General features: G+C 56.4%; 1 protein-coding gene across 4 annotated transcripts; it reads left to right on the top strand.

The window, feature by feature from the left end:
• The first annotated feature begins 3,020 nt into the window (after positions 1–3,020).
• GIPC1 (GIPC PDZ domain containing family member 1) lies at positions 3,021–14,297 on the top strand. Of its 4 annotated transcripts, XM_032396105.1 has the most exons (10): positions 3,021–3,319; positions 5,086–5,140; positions 6,767–6,857; positions 8,587–8,673; positions 10,626–10,946; positions 11,621–11,806; positions 11,906–12,086; positions 12,826–12,938; positions 13,273–13,354; positions 13,493–14,297. In XM_032396105.1, exons 5-10 carry the CDS (start codon positions 10,659–10,661, stop codon positions 13,642–13,644), a joined length of 1,002 nt encoding a protein of 333 aa, XP_032251996.1. In that variant the 5' UTR covers positions 3,021–3,319; positions 5,086–5,140; positions 6,767–6,857; positions 8,587–8,673; positions 10,626–10,658; the 3' UTR covers positions 13,645–14,297. The 4 variants fall into 4 exon arrangements, with proteins under 4 accessions (XP_032251996.1, XP_032251994.1, XP_032251997.1 ...); XM_032396103.1 differs by lacking the exon at positions 5,086–5,140; XM_032396106.1 differs by lacking the exon at positions 5,086–5,140 and having other exon boundaries at positions 3,306–3,392.
• The last annotated feature ends 2,590 nt before the right edge of the window (positions 14,298–16,887 follow it).

Genomic DNA, 16,887 nt, shown 5'->3' with positions numbered 1-16,887 from the left:
TTATTATTATTATACCATGTTGTCAGCATAAAAATGAATTAATGAGATGTGATCTTTTACATCTGCTTTTCTTTGTGCTGTGTCTTAGAAATCTGGTGTGTATTTTCCACTGCTGGAACATCTCAATTTTTTAAAAGATTTTATTTATTTATTTGCCAGAAAGAGAGAGAGAGCGCAAGCAGGGGGAGTGGCAGGCAGAGGGAGAAGCAGACTCCTCACTGAGCAAGGAGCCCAATGTGGGACTTGATCCCAGCACCCTGGGATCATGACCCAAGCTGAAGGCAGACGCTTAACCAACTGAGCCACCCAGGCGTCCCTGGCACATCTCAATCTGTATTAGCCATATTTTTTTTTTAAGATTTTATTTATTTATTTGACAGAGAGAGACACAACGAGAGAGGGAACACAAGCAGGGAGAGTAGGAGAGGGAGAAGCAGGCTTCCCGCCGAGCAGGGAGCCCGATGCGGTGCTCGATCCCAGGACCTGGGATCATGGCCTGAGCCGAAGGCAGACGCTTAATGACTGAGCCACCCAGGCGCCCCTGTATTAGCCATATTTCAAGTGCTCATAACCACATATGGAGAATTCGAGGAGATAGATCAGACTGGACAGTGCAGATCTCGACTCCATGAGGAGCACATGCAATCAACAAGTAAAAGAGAGCAACCCAAGTGCAAACAGGGCAAAGATTATGAACAGGCAATTTACAAAAAAGGAGAAACTGAAGGCCATCAAGCAAATGAGGAGATGTTCAAAGTGACTGGAAATCAGAGAAATGTGAAAGATAGCAATGCTGATGTCACTTGACAGTGAGTCTGAGTGGCAAAAATTAGAAGCTGGATAAAGCCAACAGCTGGAGGAGATGTGGGTCGATGGGCTCCTCTGCACTGCCAGAAGACGTGACTGGGGACAGCAAGTCCAGGAGGTCACAGAGCAAATTGATTGTGTCCTGTGACCCAGCATCTCTGCATCCAGGTCTCTCTCCTAGGGAGATTCCCACCAGGTCTCTAAGGGGACATGTCCAAGCCTGCAGTGTGAGGAGCTGGAGGCTGCCTGGTGTCCATCCCCGGGGGACACAGTAGTAAGATGTGAGGGATACATCTGTGGAGCACCAAGTAGAAATTAGAAGAAAATAGATATAAGAGATGGGCAGCATGGATGGATCTTTAAGGCCTACTGCAAAACAGGCAAACAAGCAAGCAAGGCAATACAGTGCTAACTGGAAAAGAAAAGTAAGAAGCCAAGTATAATGGAACACCCACATAAAACAATACACATTTTCAGGGGCTCCTGGGTGGCTCAGTCGTTAAGCGTCTGCCTTCCACTCGGGTCATGATCCCGGGGTCCCGGGATCGAGTGCCGCATCGGGCTCCCTGCTGAGTGGGGAGCCAGCTTCTCCCTCTCCCACTCCCCCTGCTTGTGTTCCCTCTCTCGTTGTGTCTCTCTCTGTGTGTCAAATAAATAAATAAAATCTTAAAAGAAAAAACAATGCACATTTTCAAGAAAACACACAAAAAGGGGCACTTTGAGCCTACTACAGTGTTGTACCAGAGATGGGAGGAAATTGGGGGTATTTTCCCCTAATGTTTATTTTGAAATTTTCAAAGGCATAGAAAACTCACAAGAATAGTAAAATGAATACCCACATACTACTCTCCTAGATTCGGTGGCAATTGTTACTACCTTGCCACATTTGTGCTCATGTGTATGCACTGTCTCTCCCTCCCACTCCCTCTCTCCATCCCTCCTCTATATTAATATTAATGTATACCGTATTTTGATAGTGTATATAAAATATATACATATATTTTTTGTGAGCCATTTGGCAGTTGCAGCCATCACAAATTTACCACTAAATAATTCAGTGTGTTTCTCCCCAAAATAAGAACATTCTCTTATCTAACCACAGTACAATGCTCACATTCAGGAAATTTAACATGGATGTATTATCTAATATCTGCTCCACATTCAAATATCCTTGATCATCCCAAGAATATCTTTCATAGCTGTTCTATCCTTTTTTTTTTTTTTTGTAATTTTTATCAAGGACCCAATCAAGGATCATACATTCATTTTGGTTGTCACCTGTGTCTCCTTCAATCTAGAACTGTTCCCCAGCATTTCATTCATTCATTCATTCATTCAATTAATGGATTGATTTTTCCTTTCCTGACGTAGATCTACTTGAAGAGTCCAGGCATTTTTGGTTTTTGTTCTTTGGTTTTGGGTTGTTTGTTTGTTGGCAGAAAGTCCCTTAATCAGAAGTATCCGGTTATGTCCTCATGAGTAGATCCAGGTTGAACACTTTAGGCAGGACCAAGTGCTTTGCAGGTGATGTTGTGTCCTCAGTACATCACGGCAAGGGGTATGTGAGGTCGACCTGTCCCATCACTAGTGATGTTAGTTTTGATCACTTGGTTAAAGTTGTGACAGGTTTCTCCACCAAGGTATCCTTCCCCCACTGTAATTAACAAGTAATTTGTGGGCTGGTCCTTTGAGACTGTGTGAATATCTACTTCCTCCACTGATTAGCCTCGCCTGAATTAATTATTTCTCTACTGGCTGCAAAATGGGGATTTTCTAACTCAATCTTCCCTTCTGCATATATTAGCTGTCGTTCCAGATTATTTTTTCCGAAGGGGGCAGAGGTAGCACTGAGTCTGAGCTCCTCAGCAGCTGGGCCTCCCAGCCTTTTGAAGTATAAAATTGGTTAGAGGTGGCCTGCTCTGTGCCCTTGGGCAACCCCCTCACCCCTCCCTGGGGACTCCTCATCAGTCAACAGGTGGATTCCGGTGGGTTCTGCTCAGAACTCTGTGGTCCCCGTGGCCCCACATACTGTCCTTTGCAGGGTGTGCAGAGGGCAGCTCAGATGCCAGGCGCAAGCAGGGCAGTGGTTACAGTCCCACAGAGGACACTGGCCCAGCCATTGCAACTGATCACTCAGTGGGGATGGCAGAGGTCAGCAGAACAGGAAGAGAAGGACAATAGCTGTGCCTGTTGCCCAGGCAGTGGCAGTGTTTGCTGGCTGGGCGGGGCGAGACTCGCAGCCCTCAGAGGCTAAGCCCAGGCCCCGCTCTCCTCTTTCCCTTCGCCCCTCCGGAGGACCTGCCGGGGCTGGGATACACAACAGCTCACCCTGGGCACTGCAGAGACCCAGTCATTCAATGAAGCTTGAGCAGAGTCGCAGCCATTAGAGAACTACAATTCCCAGAAGACACAGCAAGCTCCTGGTCCAACCCCAACTTCCCCAGCGACCGGCTTTGAGGCCGAACAAGGAAATCTCACCTGTCTGGGAACTGAGAGTCCTGGTCTGTACGAGGTGCGTTTTTGTCTTTGTTTCTTGGACCTACTCCTGCCTGAGAAATCCCAGTTAGGAGGCAAACCTGACGATGGTGAGATCACCTGTCCTCTCATTCACACGTGGGCGCTGAGACGCTGCTCGGTGCCAGTCTCCGGACCCAGGCGTGCGGGTGGAGGCGGGGGGCAGTTAGGTGGAGGAGACAGCGTCATGAAAGGGCAGAGGCTTGGATTGGTTGGGTACCCTTTGAAGCCTAGCACATACGTGCTCAGTAAATATTCGCTGGTCTAACCAACAAGCGAGCAGTCCATCTCGCCCTTGTCTTCCCTTCCATGCACCGTTTCATACAGATTTGCTAGCTCCTAGGATATTGCACTCTCCCAAAATATGCTGTATCTCTCGGTCCGGCTTCCAGGCCTTTTGCACGCGCTGTTACCTCTACCAGAAGCACATTGAGCTTACTCGTTGAAGTATCTGTAGAGATAGGACAGCGCCTGGCACGGAGCAGGGGCACATGAAATATTTGACGAGTGAATGAATGAATGAATGAATGAACAAATGCCCTTGTCCATTGTACACCCCAGGAAGCAGGGACACTCGGGACCCTCCCTATTCATCTCGATCCTCCGTCCGCTCGCCCGCCTGGAATGAATGCATGCTTTTTACCCGCTCCGAGGATGGCCGGGCTGGGGCAGGGGCAGACCGGGAGGAGGATTGGATTGGGGGCTGCCCTCGGCCCCCTCCCAGGTCTCCTAAAGGGTCAGCTTTTCCGGACGTGGGGAGTTTGCTTCTGCCCGAAACTTAGCCCCGGTCACCTGACTCCCACGACCAGCCCTCCCGCCCCTTACCATCCCGGACACCCCAGACCGACACCGAGCCAACAGCACGTGGTCCGGGGGGCCCAGCTTCCCATTGGTTGCTCGTCTCCTTCCTTCCCCGCGATTGGCAGGGGCCCAGCCTCAGGTTCCCCCCTCCGCGCCCTGCGGTGGTACAGCCTGCCGTGGCTTTAGGCGGGGTGGGAAGGTCCACTGCGCCGCGGTGCGGGGGGGTCGGGAAGAGCCGGGCGAGGCGGAGGGATCCCTGTGGAATGTTTCCGTCGGGCCCACCCGGGCTAGGGCGGCACGGCGCGGATTGGCTACGAACGTCGGACGGCCGCTCCTGATTGGCGGCGCGCGGGCGCGGGCCCCGCCCTCCCTGGCCGCGGCTGCGGGAGAGGCCCGGGCCGGAGTTTGCGGAGGGCCGAGCCGGGCGCGCGCGGGGTGGCGGCGGCGGCGCAGGTGAGTGGCCCCGCGGGCGGGGCGCGGCGCGGTGGCTCCCGGGGACCCCAGCGCGGACCTGCGGGGTCGCAGAGCAGCGGGGATCCGGCGGATCGAGCGGGGTGGGGCCGGCCCCATGGACAGGGCTGGAGGTCTAGGTTGGCCTCCAGGATGCCCGAGGCCCCCTCCCAGAGAGGCGCCTATCGCCCCGCCCGGCGCAGGGTCAAACGCCTCCCGCCGCTGGGATGGGGTCGACAGCCCACCCCGCTCCCTGCGCTCCTCTGGACAGTCCCCGCCCCGACGGGGACGGGCGCGGGGTCGGCATTTCTGAGCCCTGCCTGGGCACCTCCCTGGAGCCGGCTTCGTCCCAATCCTCCAGGGCCTAGAGGGACCTGGAGAGGACCGAGGTCCCGATAACAATAATGAAAAAATCACTCCGGCTAGCATTTTTTGAACGGTTCCGTGTCAGGTATTTACCATGCGTATCACTGAGTCTAAACACTTTATTGGAGGTGCTGTTACTTCTTTCAGAGGTGAAGCAACAGACCCAGAGAGGTGGAGTGACTTGCTCAAGGTGACACAGCTAGTAAGTGACAGATCGGGAACTCGAACCCGTGCTTCAGAGTCCAGAACTGGAGTCTCAGACACTAGACTACATGGCTCCGTGGCTCAGTGGCCCAGTGGCCCAGTGTTCCCGTGGCTCAGGTGTTCCTGACCCGCTCCGCTGCCCTGCTGCTGCTTCCACTTCCAGGCATGCACACATGTGGGCCACACCTGCTGCTCTTTGCTTTCCCCCTAAGGGGTCACCAGACACCAGCCCTACCTTGCCTCCCCTGAGCTGGAAAGACAAGGACTGAATACCTAAGTTCTAAGTAGAGAGTGACACCTGCAGGGGAGATGGGGGCCCGGGGATCCTTTGCCCCCTGGGCCCCTCTGGGAAGCCTGGGCTGAGGCCTGGGCAGTAGGCGTTCTCCCCGGAAACACCCAGGAGCCGGTTTTTCAAGACTGAATCAGAGGCCTCCCGCCCTCCTCTCCGAAGCAATATCCTACTAGAAAGGGGAGGCTGGGTGTGGTGGCCCCCCTCCCCCAGCTTATGTCAGCTCCCAGGAACCCCCTTCCCCACTTCCTGCTGCCCCCGCTGTGATTCTGCGTGGTTGTGGGGTTGTTCAGTTTCAGGCCCTTTGCAGGGAAGAGAGGGTGGGGATGCTGGGATTCCAGCCAATGCGCTTGGCGCCCAGGCTGACACTCTTTTCCTCCAACCCTATGTTCAGGTTTGAGCGGAGACTGGGAACTTGGGGAGGGGGTGGCAGTTAGCAACTCCCGGCATGTTCTGAGGATAGGAGGGCTTAGAGAGTAGTCAGAATGAGGACAGAAGGCACATTCATCCATTCTACAAACATTGAGCACCTACCATGTGCCAGGCACTGTTCTTGGCACAATAGTGAACAAGACAAAAATCCCTGCTCTGTGGGAGCTGCCATTCTAGTTGGGGGGAAACAGGCAACAAGCAAGTTAACGAGTAAATAAAGAAGGTATCTGCAGATGGTAGTAAGTGCTATGTGCTATGAATAAAAGTGCTATGAATAAAATATGAGGGGGTGGCATGATAGAATCTGTGGGTAAGAGGGGTGGCTTGGAGGAGGTGACTTTGGAGACAAGATCTAAATGAAAAAAGGAGGTAGCCCTGCAAAGATCAGGCAGGGGGCCCACCCCAGGCAAAGGCTCTGAGGCTAGACGGAGCTTGGAATAGTGTGGCTGGGGCACCAGCTGCAGTCAAAGTGGCAGTTCTGCAGGGGTCTGTGACTCATATTAAGGAGTGTGGAGCTTTTCCTCCGTAAGGTGGGAAATCGTAAGATTCGAAGCCGGGCAGTGATGCGATCTGGTTTACATTTTAAAATAGAGACACGACGTGAAATAGCAGCCTAAGACTGAAAGACAAGAGTTCTGCCAGGGCAACATGTAATTAGGTTCATGGGCCTGAGCTGTCTGGACCACAGGGGCGGTTCCAACAGGCTGGGGCAAGCCAGGGAAGCTTCCTGGAGGAGGTGGCCTAGACTAGGCCTCCTCAGGCAGAGTGGACTGGGATGTTCCTGGGCGGGGCAGGGGAGGAGGCCATAATAATAATGACAATAATAGTAACAGTTTCCTTATAGCGAATGTCAGACAAAATGCTGATCAGATTGTATGCATAATCTCTTTGGCTTCCCATAAGCACCCTGAGAGACAGGAATTCTGCTTGTTTTTTCGGATGAGAAAACTGAGGCCCCATCACATGAAGTGACTTGCCCACGGCTACGCAGCTGGTAAGTGGCAGGGGTGGGATTTGAACCCAGGCCACCCTGCCTCTTCTAGTTTGGAAGGCAAATTCATTCATCACTTACTTTCCTCACTACCATTATTCCCTCCTCACAGGTGAGGATGTGGAAACTCGCCTGAACCAGGGCAGCAAGCCTAGGCAGAGTAAGGAGGTTGGGAATTGGGTGATCAGGATGTGGAGGCCCTGGGTAAAGGAGGAAGTTTGAATCTTGTCAACTGACTGAAAGGTGGTACAGATGGAAATAGTAGTTAAAAAAAAAATCACCATTTATGGAACCCTTCTCACATGCCAGGAACTGTTCCAGGCACATATATGATTTCCTTGGAGCTCAGAGAAGTTAAGACACTTGCCCAAGGTCACACAGCTAGTAAGAGGAGAAGCCAGGTTCCAGACTCCTGTTCGCAGCATCCTGCTAAGATATGTGAGGGGCAGCAGGGGGAGAACCAGAGGAGGTGATGATGAGGGGTTTGGGATTTTTTTTTGTTTTTTCTTTTTCTTTTTCTTTTTTTTCTTTTTAAGCATCGCTGAGTGCGATGAAATAATCTGAGGAGACAGCATTGGTTTATTCATTCAGAATTTGTTTTTTGTCAAGTATTCAGCAAATGCCTACTGTGATGGGTGCTGTGAATAGAGAGATAAGGTAACCAATAAAAGACTAGTATCCCGAATATATATAAAGAGTTCCCACAAATCAATAAGAAAAGAGACAGGCATTACAATAAAAAACAAACTGTACAATTTTTAAAAATGGGTAAAGACTTAAAGAGGCAATTCACAAAGGGACAAATCCAAGCAGTTAATAAATGTCTTAAAAGTTGTTAAGCATGGAGCACATGGGTGGCTCAGTCGGTTAAGCATCCAGCTCTTGATTTCAGCTCAGGTTATGATCTCAGGGTCGTGAGTCAAGCCCCGCATTGGGCTCCGCACTGGTAGTGGAACCTGCTTGAGATTCTCTCCCTCCCCCTTCCTCTGCCCTTCCCTGCCCACCCTATAAAAAAGACAGTTGTTCAGCATCCTTGATTATGAAGGGAGTGAAAACAAAACCACAGTGAAAGATGAGGGAGATACTCTGTGTCTATGTGGGTAGATGGAGCACCTACCCTGTCCCCAGCACTATGCTGGGAAGCAAAGAATGAGGACCACAGAGGTGGGGCTTGTGCTTTTGCTGGTGAGACAAGACCCCCTTGGGGCAGGGACTACAGCCTTGCCCCTCTCTCTCCCCGGAGCCAGGCACAGGGACTGGTGGGCCAGTGAATATTAGGATCAATCATCCATCCAGTCATTCAGCAAATATTTATTGAGCACCTCCTACACACCAGGCCCTGTTCCCTGCCCTGAGAAAATAGGGATGAATAAGGCAGACAGAATTCCTTGCCCTTTCAGAAAACAGTGAACAAGAACAGTGGATGAAACATATATCCCACCTGAAAGAGATGCGCGAATGAGTTGCGGGGATGCCAGAGGGCAGAGTCAAGTGCAGAAGCCCTGAGGCTGGCCTGCCCCTGGTGTGCCAGAGGGGCAGGGACAAGGCCCGTGTGCCTGGGAGGGACGAGCAAGGCGGAGGGTGGGAGGAGGGGAGGGGAGGGAGGTGATGAGGGCAGATCTTTTGGGGCCTGTGGGTAGAGGGGAGGACGTTGGCTTTTACTCTGAAGGAAGTGGGAGCCCTGGGAGGGGTCGGAGCAGAGGACAGGTGTGACGTGACTTACGTTCTACAGGATCATTCTGGCTGCTGTGTTGACACAGGCCGTGGAGGGCGAGGGCAGAAGCCTGCAGACTCGGAGGAGGCAACTGCACTAGTGGAGGTGAGAGACGCTGGGGGCTGGAGCAGCTGCTCCGGGAGGAGGTGTGGGAGAACAGACGAAGGAATGCGGGCGCGAACAAATGGAGGCACGAGAGTGGGTGCAGCGCACTGGGTTTGGCTGAATCCAGGACGGCCCCCTGGAGGAAGAGGTTTTAAAGGAGGGAGCAGGAAGTCCCCTTTACACAAAAAATAGAATTTGGCATGATGGGATCCTCACCTCGCCTGGCCAGGTGGGTGGAGTGTCCCCACTTGCAGAGCAGACATCCCAGGCCCAGGGAGATGGAGTTGTTTAGGGAGCCACTCTGCATGGGCATCAGACAGACCCGAGAGTGCAGCTGGCTTCTGTGACTTAGGGCGTGTGACTCGAAATGAAATCTGAACTCTTTCCCAGTCTGGAAGGCCCACAAAGTCGACCCCTCACACCCCCTGTCACCTCTTGTACCGCACCTCTTTGGTCTCTCACTGCTCGCTGCACTGCGGTTACAGTGGGCTCTTGCTGATCTGTGAGCCTGAGAACCCTCCCGTGGCCGCCGCCTCACTCAGAGCAAAGGCCTAAGTCCTCCCTGGGCGCACGAGGCCCTGCTCGCTCTGCCCGATCCCCTCCCTGCCCTCACCTCCTCCTGCTGTCCCCCTTAGCAGGTCTGTTCCAACCCCACAGGCCTCCTCGCTGTTCCTCAAACACACCAAGCACGTCCCCACTTCAGGGCCTTCGTACTGGCCGTTCCCTCTGCCTGGAGCCGTCTTGCCTCACATCCTCATATGGATACTTCTTCCTGTCACTCAGGTCTCAGGTTCAGTTTCACCTGCTCAGAGAAGCCCTCTTTGACCTTGTCTGTAGAAGAACTTGTCTTGTTTGATTGTCTTCATAGCACGAATAGACTTTTACACATGTGCTTGCTCACTGTGCATCTTCTCTGGACTGTATGCTCTGGACGGCATGGACAGAGCCCCGGCTAGCATATGTGGCACCTAGGAGGGAACTGGAAGGAGGCAGCCCTTCCTCCCGGCAGACACATCAGCTCGGCATGTAGCTCGGCAAGCAGAGCACAGGCTGAATTTCAGTCCCACTTGCAACCCTGGTCTGGTGCTTTTGTACAGTGAACATCCTGTGTAACTGCACAGAGTGGCCCTGGTCACAGACCTTGCTTATCTTACTGAAGGCAATATCTACAGTGGTGCATGGAATATAGTAAGCATGCAAAAAATATTTGTTTGAAAGGAGGGAGGAAGAAAGAAACAGAGAATGGAGGTAGAGAAAAGAAAACAGAGGAAAGAAAAAGAGTAAATCAGTCAGGACAGGTTTTGCTACAGTAACAAACAACCCCCCAAATCTTAGTGGCCGAACTCCACCAGGCTTATTTTTTTTGTTCCTGCTACGTCACTGCAGCTCAGCAGGACGTCCCATTCATTATCAAATGCAGCCTGCCTGGGAGATATAGATCCCCCGGAGTCTCTTGCTCCAGTGATTAAATGCTTCAGCCCAGAAACATCATGTGTCTCACAGCTCATTGGTCAGAAGTGGTCATATGCCTGCCCAGTCACAAGGAGGTCAGCAAGTGTCACCCGCCTGTGTGCTTTGAAGGGAGAGTCAGAAATTTTTGGAGCGCAGCACTAGTGAGTGTCAGTGCCAATAGAAAAATAAAGAGGAATGTAACCACTTTGAGCCTCCATTTTCTCATCTGTTAAATGGGCATAATCATAACATAATATAGTCCCCACGTCCCGATGCGATGTGAGGATGAAGGAAGGTCACAGCGCGGTTTGCTTGGGGTCTCAGTAGGTAATAGCTGCCATTATTACTTCTGTACAAGGTATGTAAGTGCTGGGCCCGGGTTTCGAACCGAGGCTGTTCTGTTCTCTAAATATCTCATAAGGCCAGTAGGGTGCTAATAGTGTGGGAGAGGCGGCCCGAGGCCACTGCCCAGGCCCTGAGCCCATTTTCCTGCCCTGCAGATCTCCTGAGCGTGCCCGCGCGTCTCCCTGCTCATGCCGCTGGGACTGGGGCGGCGGAAAAAGGCGCCGCCTCTGGTGGAAAATGAGGAGGCGGAGCCAGGCCGTGGGGGGCTGGGCGTGGGGGAGCCGGGGCCCCTGGGTGGGGGTGGGGCAGGGGGGCCCCAGATGGGCCTGCCTCCCCCTCCCCCGGCCCTGCGGCCCCGCCTCGTGTTCCACACCCAGCTGGCCCACGGCAGTCCCACGGGCCGCATCGAGGGCTTCACCAACGTCAAGGAGCTGTACGGCAAGATCGCCGAGGCCTTCCGGCTGCCAGCTGCCGAGGTACCCGCGGGGGAGCCGGGCCCCGGGGTCCCTGATGAAGGGCTGAGGCCCGGGCTTGCCTCCTGCTCGGGAGCGGCGGCTCAGACGCTGGAGCTGCACATGCTGGGGCCTGCTCCCCAGTGACTTACGGGGAACTGGAGGCCAAGCCTGGGTGCTGAGCGCCCTGCAGGCATCGGGAGGCCTGTGCCCCAGTGGCCTGCAGAAATGGGTGGCCAGGGCTGGATGTGACCTTCCCAGCATGCATCGGGAGGCTTGCGCCCCAGTTGATTACGGGGTCTGGAGGTCAGATGCGAGATTCATTTCTCTGTGATGCATTGGGAGGCCTTACCCGGAGGACCTGGGAGCTGAAGGAAGGGAGGCAAAAAGGGCAACCGTAGGATTGAGCAGGAAGTAGATGCGGGGGTCTCAGTAGGTGTGGGGGGTCTTCTCTGCCCCTGCATTCATTCCACAAGCCCTTACTGAGCACCCATTGTGTGCCAGGCTCTGTGCCCTGGGGGCCGCAGGGAGTTTTTGCTAGGACAGAAATCCCAGCCCCAGCAGAGCTGCGTCCTAGTGGGGGCCACTCTGGGGTGGGGACCCCCAGCCCTTTCCCAGCTCCCCCCGCTCCCCCTCAGGTGGTTGTTAGCAAAGGGCAAGGGAAGGAGGTGAGGGTTGAGTGTCTCCCGCCCATGCAGGTGATGTTCTGTACCCTCAACACCCACAAAGTGGACATGGACAAGCTCTTGGGAGGCCAGATCGGGCTGGAGGACTTCATCTTTGCCCACGTCAAGGGGCAGCGCAAGGAGGTGGAGGTGTTCAAGTCGGAGGAGGCGCTGGGGCTCACCATCACTGACAACGGGGCCGGCTATGCCTTCATCAAGGTGCTTGGGGTGCATGGGGCACCCGGAGTCCTGAGGGTAAGGATGGCCCATGGCATCCAAGGGCAGAGCCATGGGGGCTGACAGCTCCTCTCCCCACAGCGCATTAAGGAGGGAAGCGTGATTGACCACATCCAGCTCATCAGCGTGGGTGACATGATTGAGGCCATCAACGGGCAGAGTCTGCTGGGCTGCCGGCACTACGAGGTGGCCCGGCTGCTCAAGGAGCTGCCCCGAGGCCGCACCTTCACGCTCAAGCTCACAGAGCCCCGCAAGGCCTTTGGTGAGGGGGCTGCCTCCTGGACCACTGCTCTTCGCTTGGGTTCAGGCCACAGTGGCAGGGAGACACCAGCAGGTGGCACCCAAGGCCAGCCAGCTGCAGTAGAAGGGGTGGCGGGGGCTCCGCCTTGCCCTGGGGAGGGGGTGCTGGCTCTCCGCCCAGCCTGGGAGGAGGGTGAGGACAAGGAGGAAGTTGCCCCCACACCCAGCTTCCTGGAACCATTAGCCCAGCCAAGCGCCCCCAACCCTGGCGAGCCCCCCCAGTCCTGAGAAGCCAGGGTTGGCTGCCCTGTTCCTGCACCCCCACTTTTCCGTCTGACTTCACTAACTCTCTGGAATGGGCCTGAGGCCCCTGAGGTGGGGGTAGGGGACTCTCAAACACTTCCCCAGGCAGATAGGGCTGGTCTTTGGCCCAGCAGCTGGATCCCCTTGGCCTTGGGGAGAACAGCTCAAGACCCAGGCCCCACCCCCTTCCTGTCCCTCAGGCCCTGGGAACAGGGCCCCCTTCTGTCTCCCCTCCAGCCTTTTCCATTCTCAGCCCCTGGCTGTCCTTCCCCCATCCATGCCAAGCGGGAGTCAGGAGTCCTGCCCTCCCGGGGTCACCTCAGGCCCTAACTCCCCAGAGCCTGCAGAAACTTAGAGAAGGTAGAAGGGGGTATCTGAGGCCAGGCTGCCTGGGGTCCTGCCCAGGGCATGCTGAAATTGGGCTTCCCAGACCCTCACCCCTTCCCTGCCTCCCACAGACATGATCGGTGTGCGCTCAGGGGGTGGCCGCCCTGGCTCTGGCCCCCAGCTGGGCACTGGCCGAGGGACCCTCCGGCTCAGATCCCGCGGCCCCGCCACAGTAGAGGATGTGGTGAGTGTTCTAGCCCGGCCCCAGCCCTCCTTCCCTGGGCATCCATAGGTGGCTGCATCCTCTGTTAGCTGAGGGGGCTCTGGGCACTAGATTCAAATCTACCTCTGCCACGTAGCAGCTCTGGGACCTCTGTTGGGTAGGCGGGCCTCAGTTTCCTTGTTTGTAAAGTAGGGGGAGAGTAATACTGTCACAGGGTTGTGGTGAGAATGAGCTGTGGGTTAATACATGTAAAGTGGTGAAAAGAGCATCCCGCACTTAAGTACAATTACAAATATATTCACATTATTGTGAGTCATTGTCCCTCCTCCCACCCCGCCCTCCCCCACCCCCCCAGCCCTCAGCCTTTGAGGAGAAGGCGATTGAGAAGGTAGATGACCTGCTGGAGAGTTACATGGGCATCAGGGACACGGAGTTGGGTGAGTGGGGACGCCTGGATCTGGGGATGGGTGCGAGCCTTGGGGAAGGGGCTTCTGGGTCCTGTGGGGCTGGGTCTACCCTGAGTACCTCTGTCATCTGTGCTTCCATTCTGTGCCCCGCCCCCCACCCTTGTCCAGCGGCCACCATGGTGGAGCTTGGAAAGGACAAAAGGAACCCGGATGAGCTAGCCGAGGCCCTGGATGAACGGCTTGGTGACTTTGCCTTCCCTGATGAGTTCGTCTTTGACGTCTGGGGTGCCATTGGGGATGCCAAGGTCGGCCGCTTCTAGGCCCCCTTCCAGACCTCTCAGTGACCTGGCTCCGCTTGGTGGGAGCCCCCAGTGGGAGGGCCACCATGGCCTGGACCGCAGCATCCGGCTTGGACCTTGCTCAGCAGCCCAAGGACGATGCAGAGTGGAGGTGGGGCCAGGCCTCCGCCCCACTCCAATCGGTACCACCCCTCCCCAGCTCCCACCCTGGCTGGGGTCCCCGGTCCCCCCTTGCCCTGTTCCCCACCTACCTCAGCCGGGTCAGGCGCAGGGGGTGGGGGGAGGGACCAGCCAGATTGGGCGGCCACCCCCGCCCCCAACACTTTCTGCATTAGCTGCCAAACTGGTCTCTCATCTCCCTGGGGCCTGTTTGGGGGTCCTGACCTCCCTAGTTTCCTGCTGCAGGGAATGCAGAAGGGGGGCATGCCCCCCCTCAGCAAATGCAATAATGCCCTCCCCCCATGCCCCACCCAGAGAGGAGCCCCCTCACCTCAGAGTCTGTTACCTCCGCATTTGAAACACTAGTCTGCTGTGAACCCCCAACCTCCCTCCCTCCCCTGCTCTCTGTGTCGCCCTCAGCCCAGCCCCAGACAGAAGGGGCAGGAGGGACGATGGCGGTGGGCTTTTGTATCTGAATTGCTGTCTTGAACATAAAGAATCTATCTGCTGTTGGACCTGTGTGGCGGCTTCAGCTTTGGGGTGGGAGAAGGGGGTGAGCCAAGGCTGGGAAAGAATGTAGCAGCTGAAATCCATCCTCCTCGGGCTCCAAATTGAATTAGGAGCCTGGCTGGGCCACCGCCCCCCCCCCCAACCCGTTCCGCCTGATGAGGTTTCTGGCTGCGGGCCACCAGGCTTCCAGTCAAAGGCCGGAGCTTCCTGGCCTACTGAGGTTCAAATCTTGCTCCCTCTCGAACAAGGCCTCCCGCCACCTCAAGCCTGATGTGAACAGTGGGCACCAGGCTGTTACAGCCCAGGGCCATAGGGGACAACACCAGGGCCGGGAGATGCGGAAGCCTGGCTTGGGAAAAGAAAGGTGGGGGGCCCAAGATGGAGGCCTGCCAGGGCAAATGCCGTGGGGAGGAGCCCTGCCCCCGAGCCTGAGGGGAGCAGTCATGACGTGGCCCCCGTTCCTGCTGACTCTGGATGCGGGGGGTCCGCTGGCATCCATGGCCCACCATGGTTTGCACTGGACATAAACCCAGTGTGCTTGTTTTGACAACCCACTTCATCCTCGAGGATTGAGTGGGGATCAGGGAAGGGGGGGTGGGACCCTGGCCAGACCTGGAGGGAAGGGCAGGAATTGAAGCAAGGGGAGCCAGGCCAGAGGTCCCTGCAGGAATGTCTGGGGTCAGCCCGCTCCCCGTTTTCATCGCTACTTTCGACAGGAGGGCGCTGGGCCTGCCTGGGAGAGGGGAGCTGGGGGCCCTGGCGGGGCGCGGGGTGTGTGCGCAGGCCGCGGTTGTGTTCTTGGGGTGGGATGGAGACAGCTGTTGTTGGGGTCCCTCTCAACATCCCTGGGCACCCACGGGTGCCTCCTGTCTGCGCTGGTAAACCGCTCCGGTCGCGAAGGGGTGCAGCGGGGTGTCTCAGTGTTGAGATGGTAAGACTGTCTATCGGAGTGTTGGTGGTTTTTGACTCCGTTGAGGGAACGGGATGAATGACTGTCTTTGTGTTCCACGGTGTTTGTGGGGGTAACCGGCAGCACCCCTGTGTGGAGTGTGGCCGTGTAGGTGCAGCTCGGGGGGTGTCCAAGGCTGTGAGTGTGAGTGTCTCCGGGTGTTTTCTGTTTGTGGGCTAGGTGTTGACCAGCTGGGTCTCGAGATGTCCAGGAGGTGCGACTCCTTGTGCCGTGGGTGTATGGAGTGCATTCGCAGGGCCTGTCTTGGACCGTTGCGGGGTGTCTGTGGGTGATACGGCGTGGGGCTGGTGGGCTGTCTCAGAGGGAGGGGTGGTGTGTGCGTCTCGGTGCTAGGCGAGACCGGATCTCCCAGCGCCTTCTCGGGGGGATGCATTTCGGCGTGTTGAGAGAAGTTAAAGCCAGTAACAATGGGGGCACCTGTGGGAGTCCTGGAGGTGACAGTCACAGTGCGTTCAGGGGTATGACGAAGGCTGACCCTAAAGCTTTGAGGAGCGTGGCTGCCACTGTGCTGGGGACAGACTGACGGCTTCTGGTCGTAGGGTGTTAAGAGGCATGACGGTGTGTCTTAGAAGGTGAGAGTGTGTGCGTGCGCCCCTGCTTCTCAGGGCAGGACGTGAGGCTGCAGTTGTGTCCACAGGTGGCTTGGGACTCGTGTGTCTCAAGAGAGAGTCCCCTGGTCACCAGACCTCTTGGTTCCCCTGCCCCCCTTCAGCCTCCTCCCCTGCCCCTCCCAGGGTATGACTCGCTGCTGGCCCTGGCCTGAGCTTTAAGCCCCTGTGTAAATAATGGGCGGGTCTCCTGGCCAAGCTGGGCCCGACCCAAGCTGGTCCACACGGGGCCACACGAGGCACTGCCCCCCACCACCCCCGAGCCGACATCCATGCAGGCTTTGGTAGGGCGAGAGGGTGTTGCTGCCCCCAAGCAGGGTTCGCCCCCCAAGCTCGCAGTCCCCATGGGGCAGCGGCACCCCTGCAGCCGCCCCAGCCTGCCCTGGGCCATGTTCACATTTTCCAGTGTTTAGATTTTATCCACTTTATTAATGAGGCAGGCGAAAGGCCCACGCCTGGGGGGAAAAGGGGGGGGGGAAGAGGGCTACTCCCGCCCCGCCAGGGGGTGGGGGTCATGGGGAACCAGGCCAACTCCCCGGGAGACCCCTTCCTGGTGGGGCAGCTGGGGTCCAGTGTAGCCCCTGCCCATTGCCAGGAGCACAGAGGGGTCTCTGCCACCCCAGACCCCCTCTGGGTGCGAGATGGCGGGAGCGGCCCCTGGAGGCCAGAGCGGGCAGCGGGAGGAGGCAGGGAGCTGAGGAGCCGCCCCAGGAGGGAGGGAGAGGGAGCGGCCTGGCCTGCCGGAGAGCTCTGGTGGAGCGGGCGCGGGTGCAACAGGCAGCGGGGGCCAAGCAGCAGGCGATGGGGACCTGGAGTCCCAAGCTGTGTGGGTAAGAAGACTGGGGCATGAGGATGTCTGGTGGGGCAGGAGGGCTTGGAAGGACGGGGCCGTGGCTAGTTCAGTCTCTGTGTCCTGTGTTCTTGACTCTCAGCCCCATCTGTCTGTCCCTGTCAGTCTTACTGTCTATCTGCCTTTCCCATGTGGCCAGCAGGCAGTTCGGCCCTCTCAGCCCTCAC

This window comes from Phoca vitulina, unplaced genomic scaffold (genome assembly GCF_004348235.1).
Source record: "Phoca vitulina isolate PV1807 unplaced genomic scaffold, GSC_HSeal_1.0 scaffold89, whole genome shotgun sequence".
Classification (NCBI taxonomy): domain Eukaryota; kingdom Metazoa; phylum Chordata; class Mammalia; order Carnivora; family Phocidae; genus Phoca; species Phoca vitulina.
Note: the sequence above shows the minus strand (reverse complement) of the source record. Positions and strands in the feature narration are given on the sequence as shown.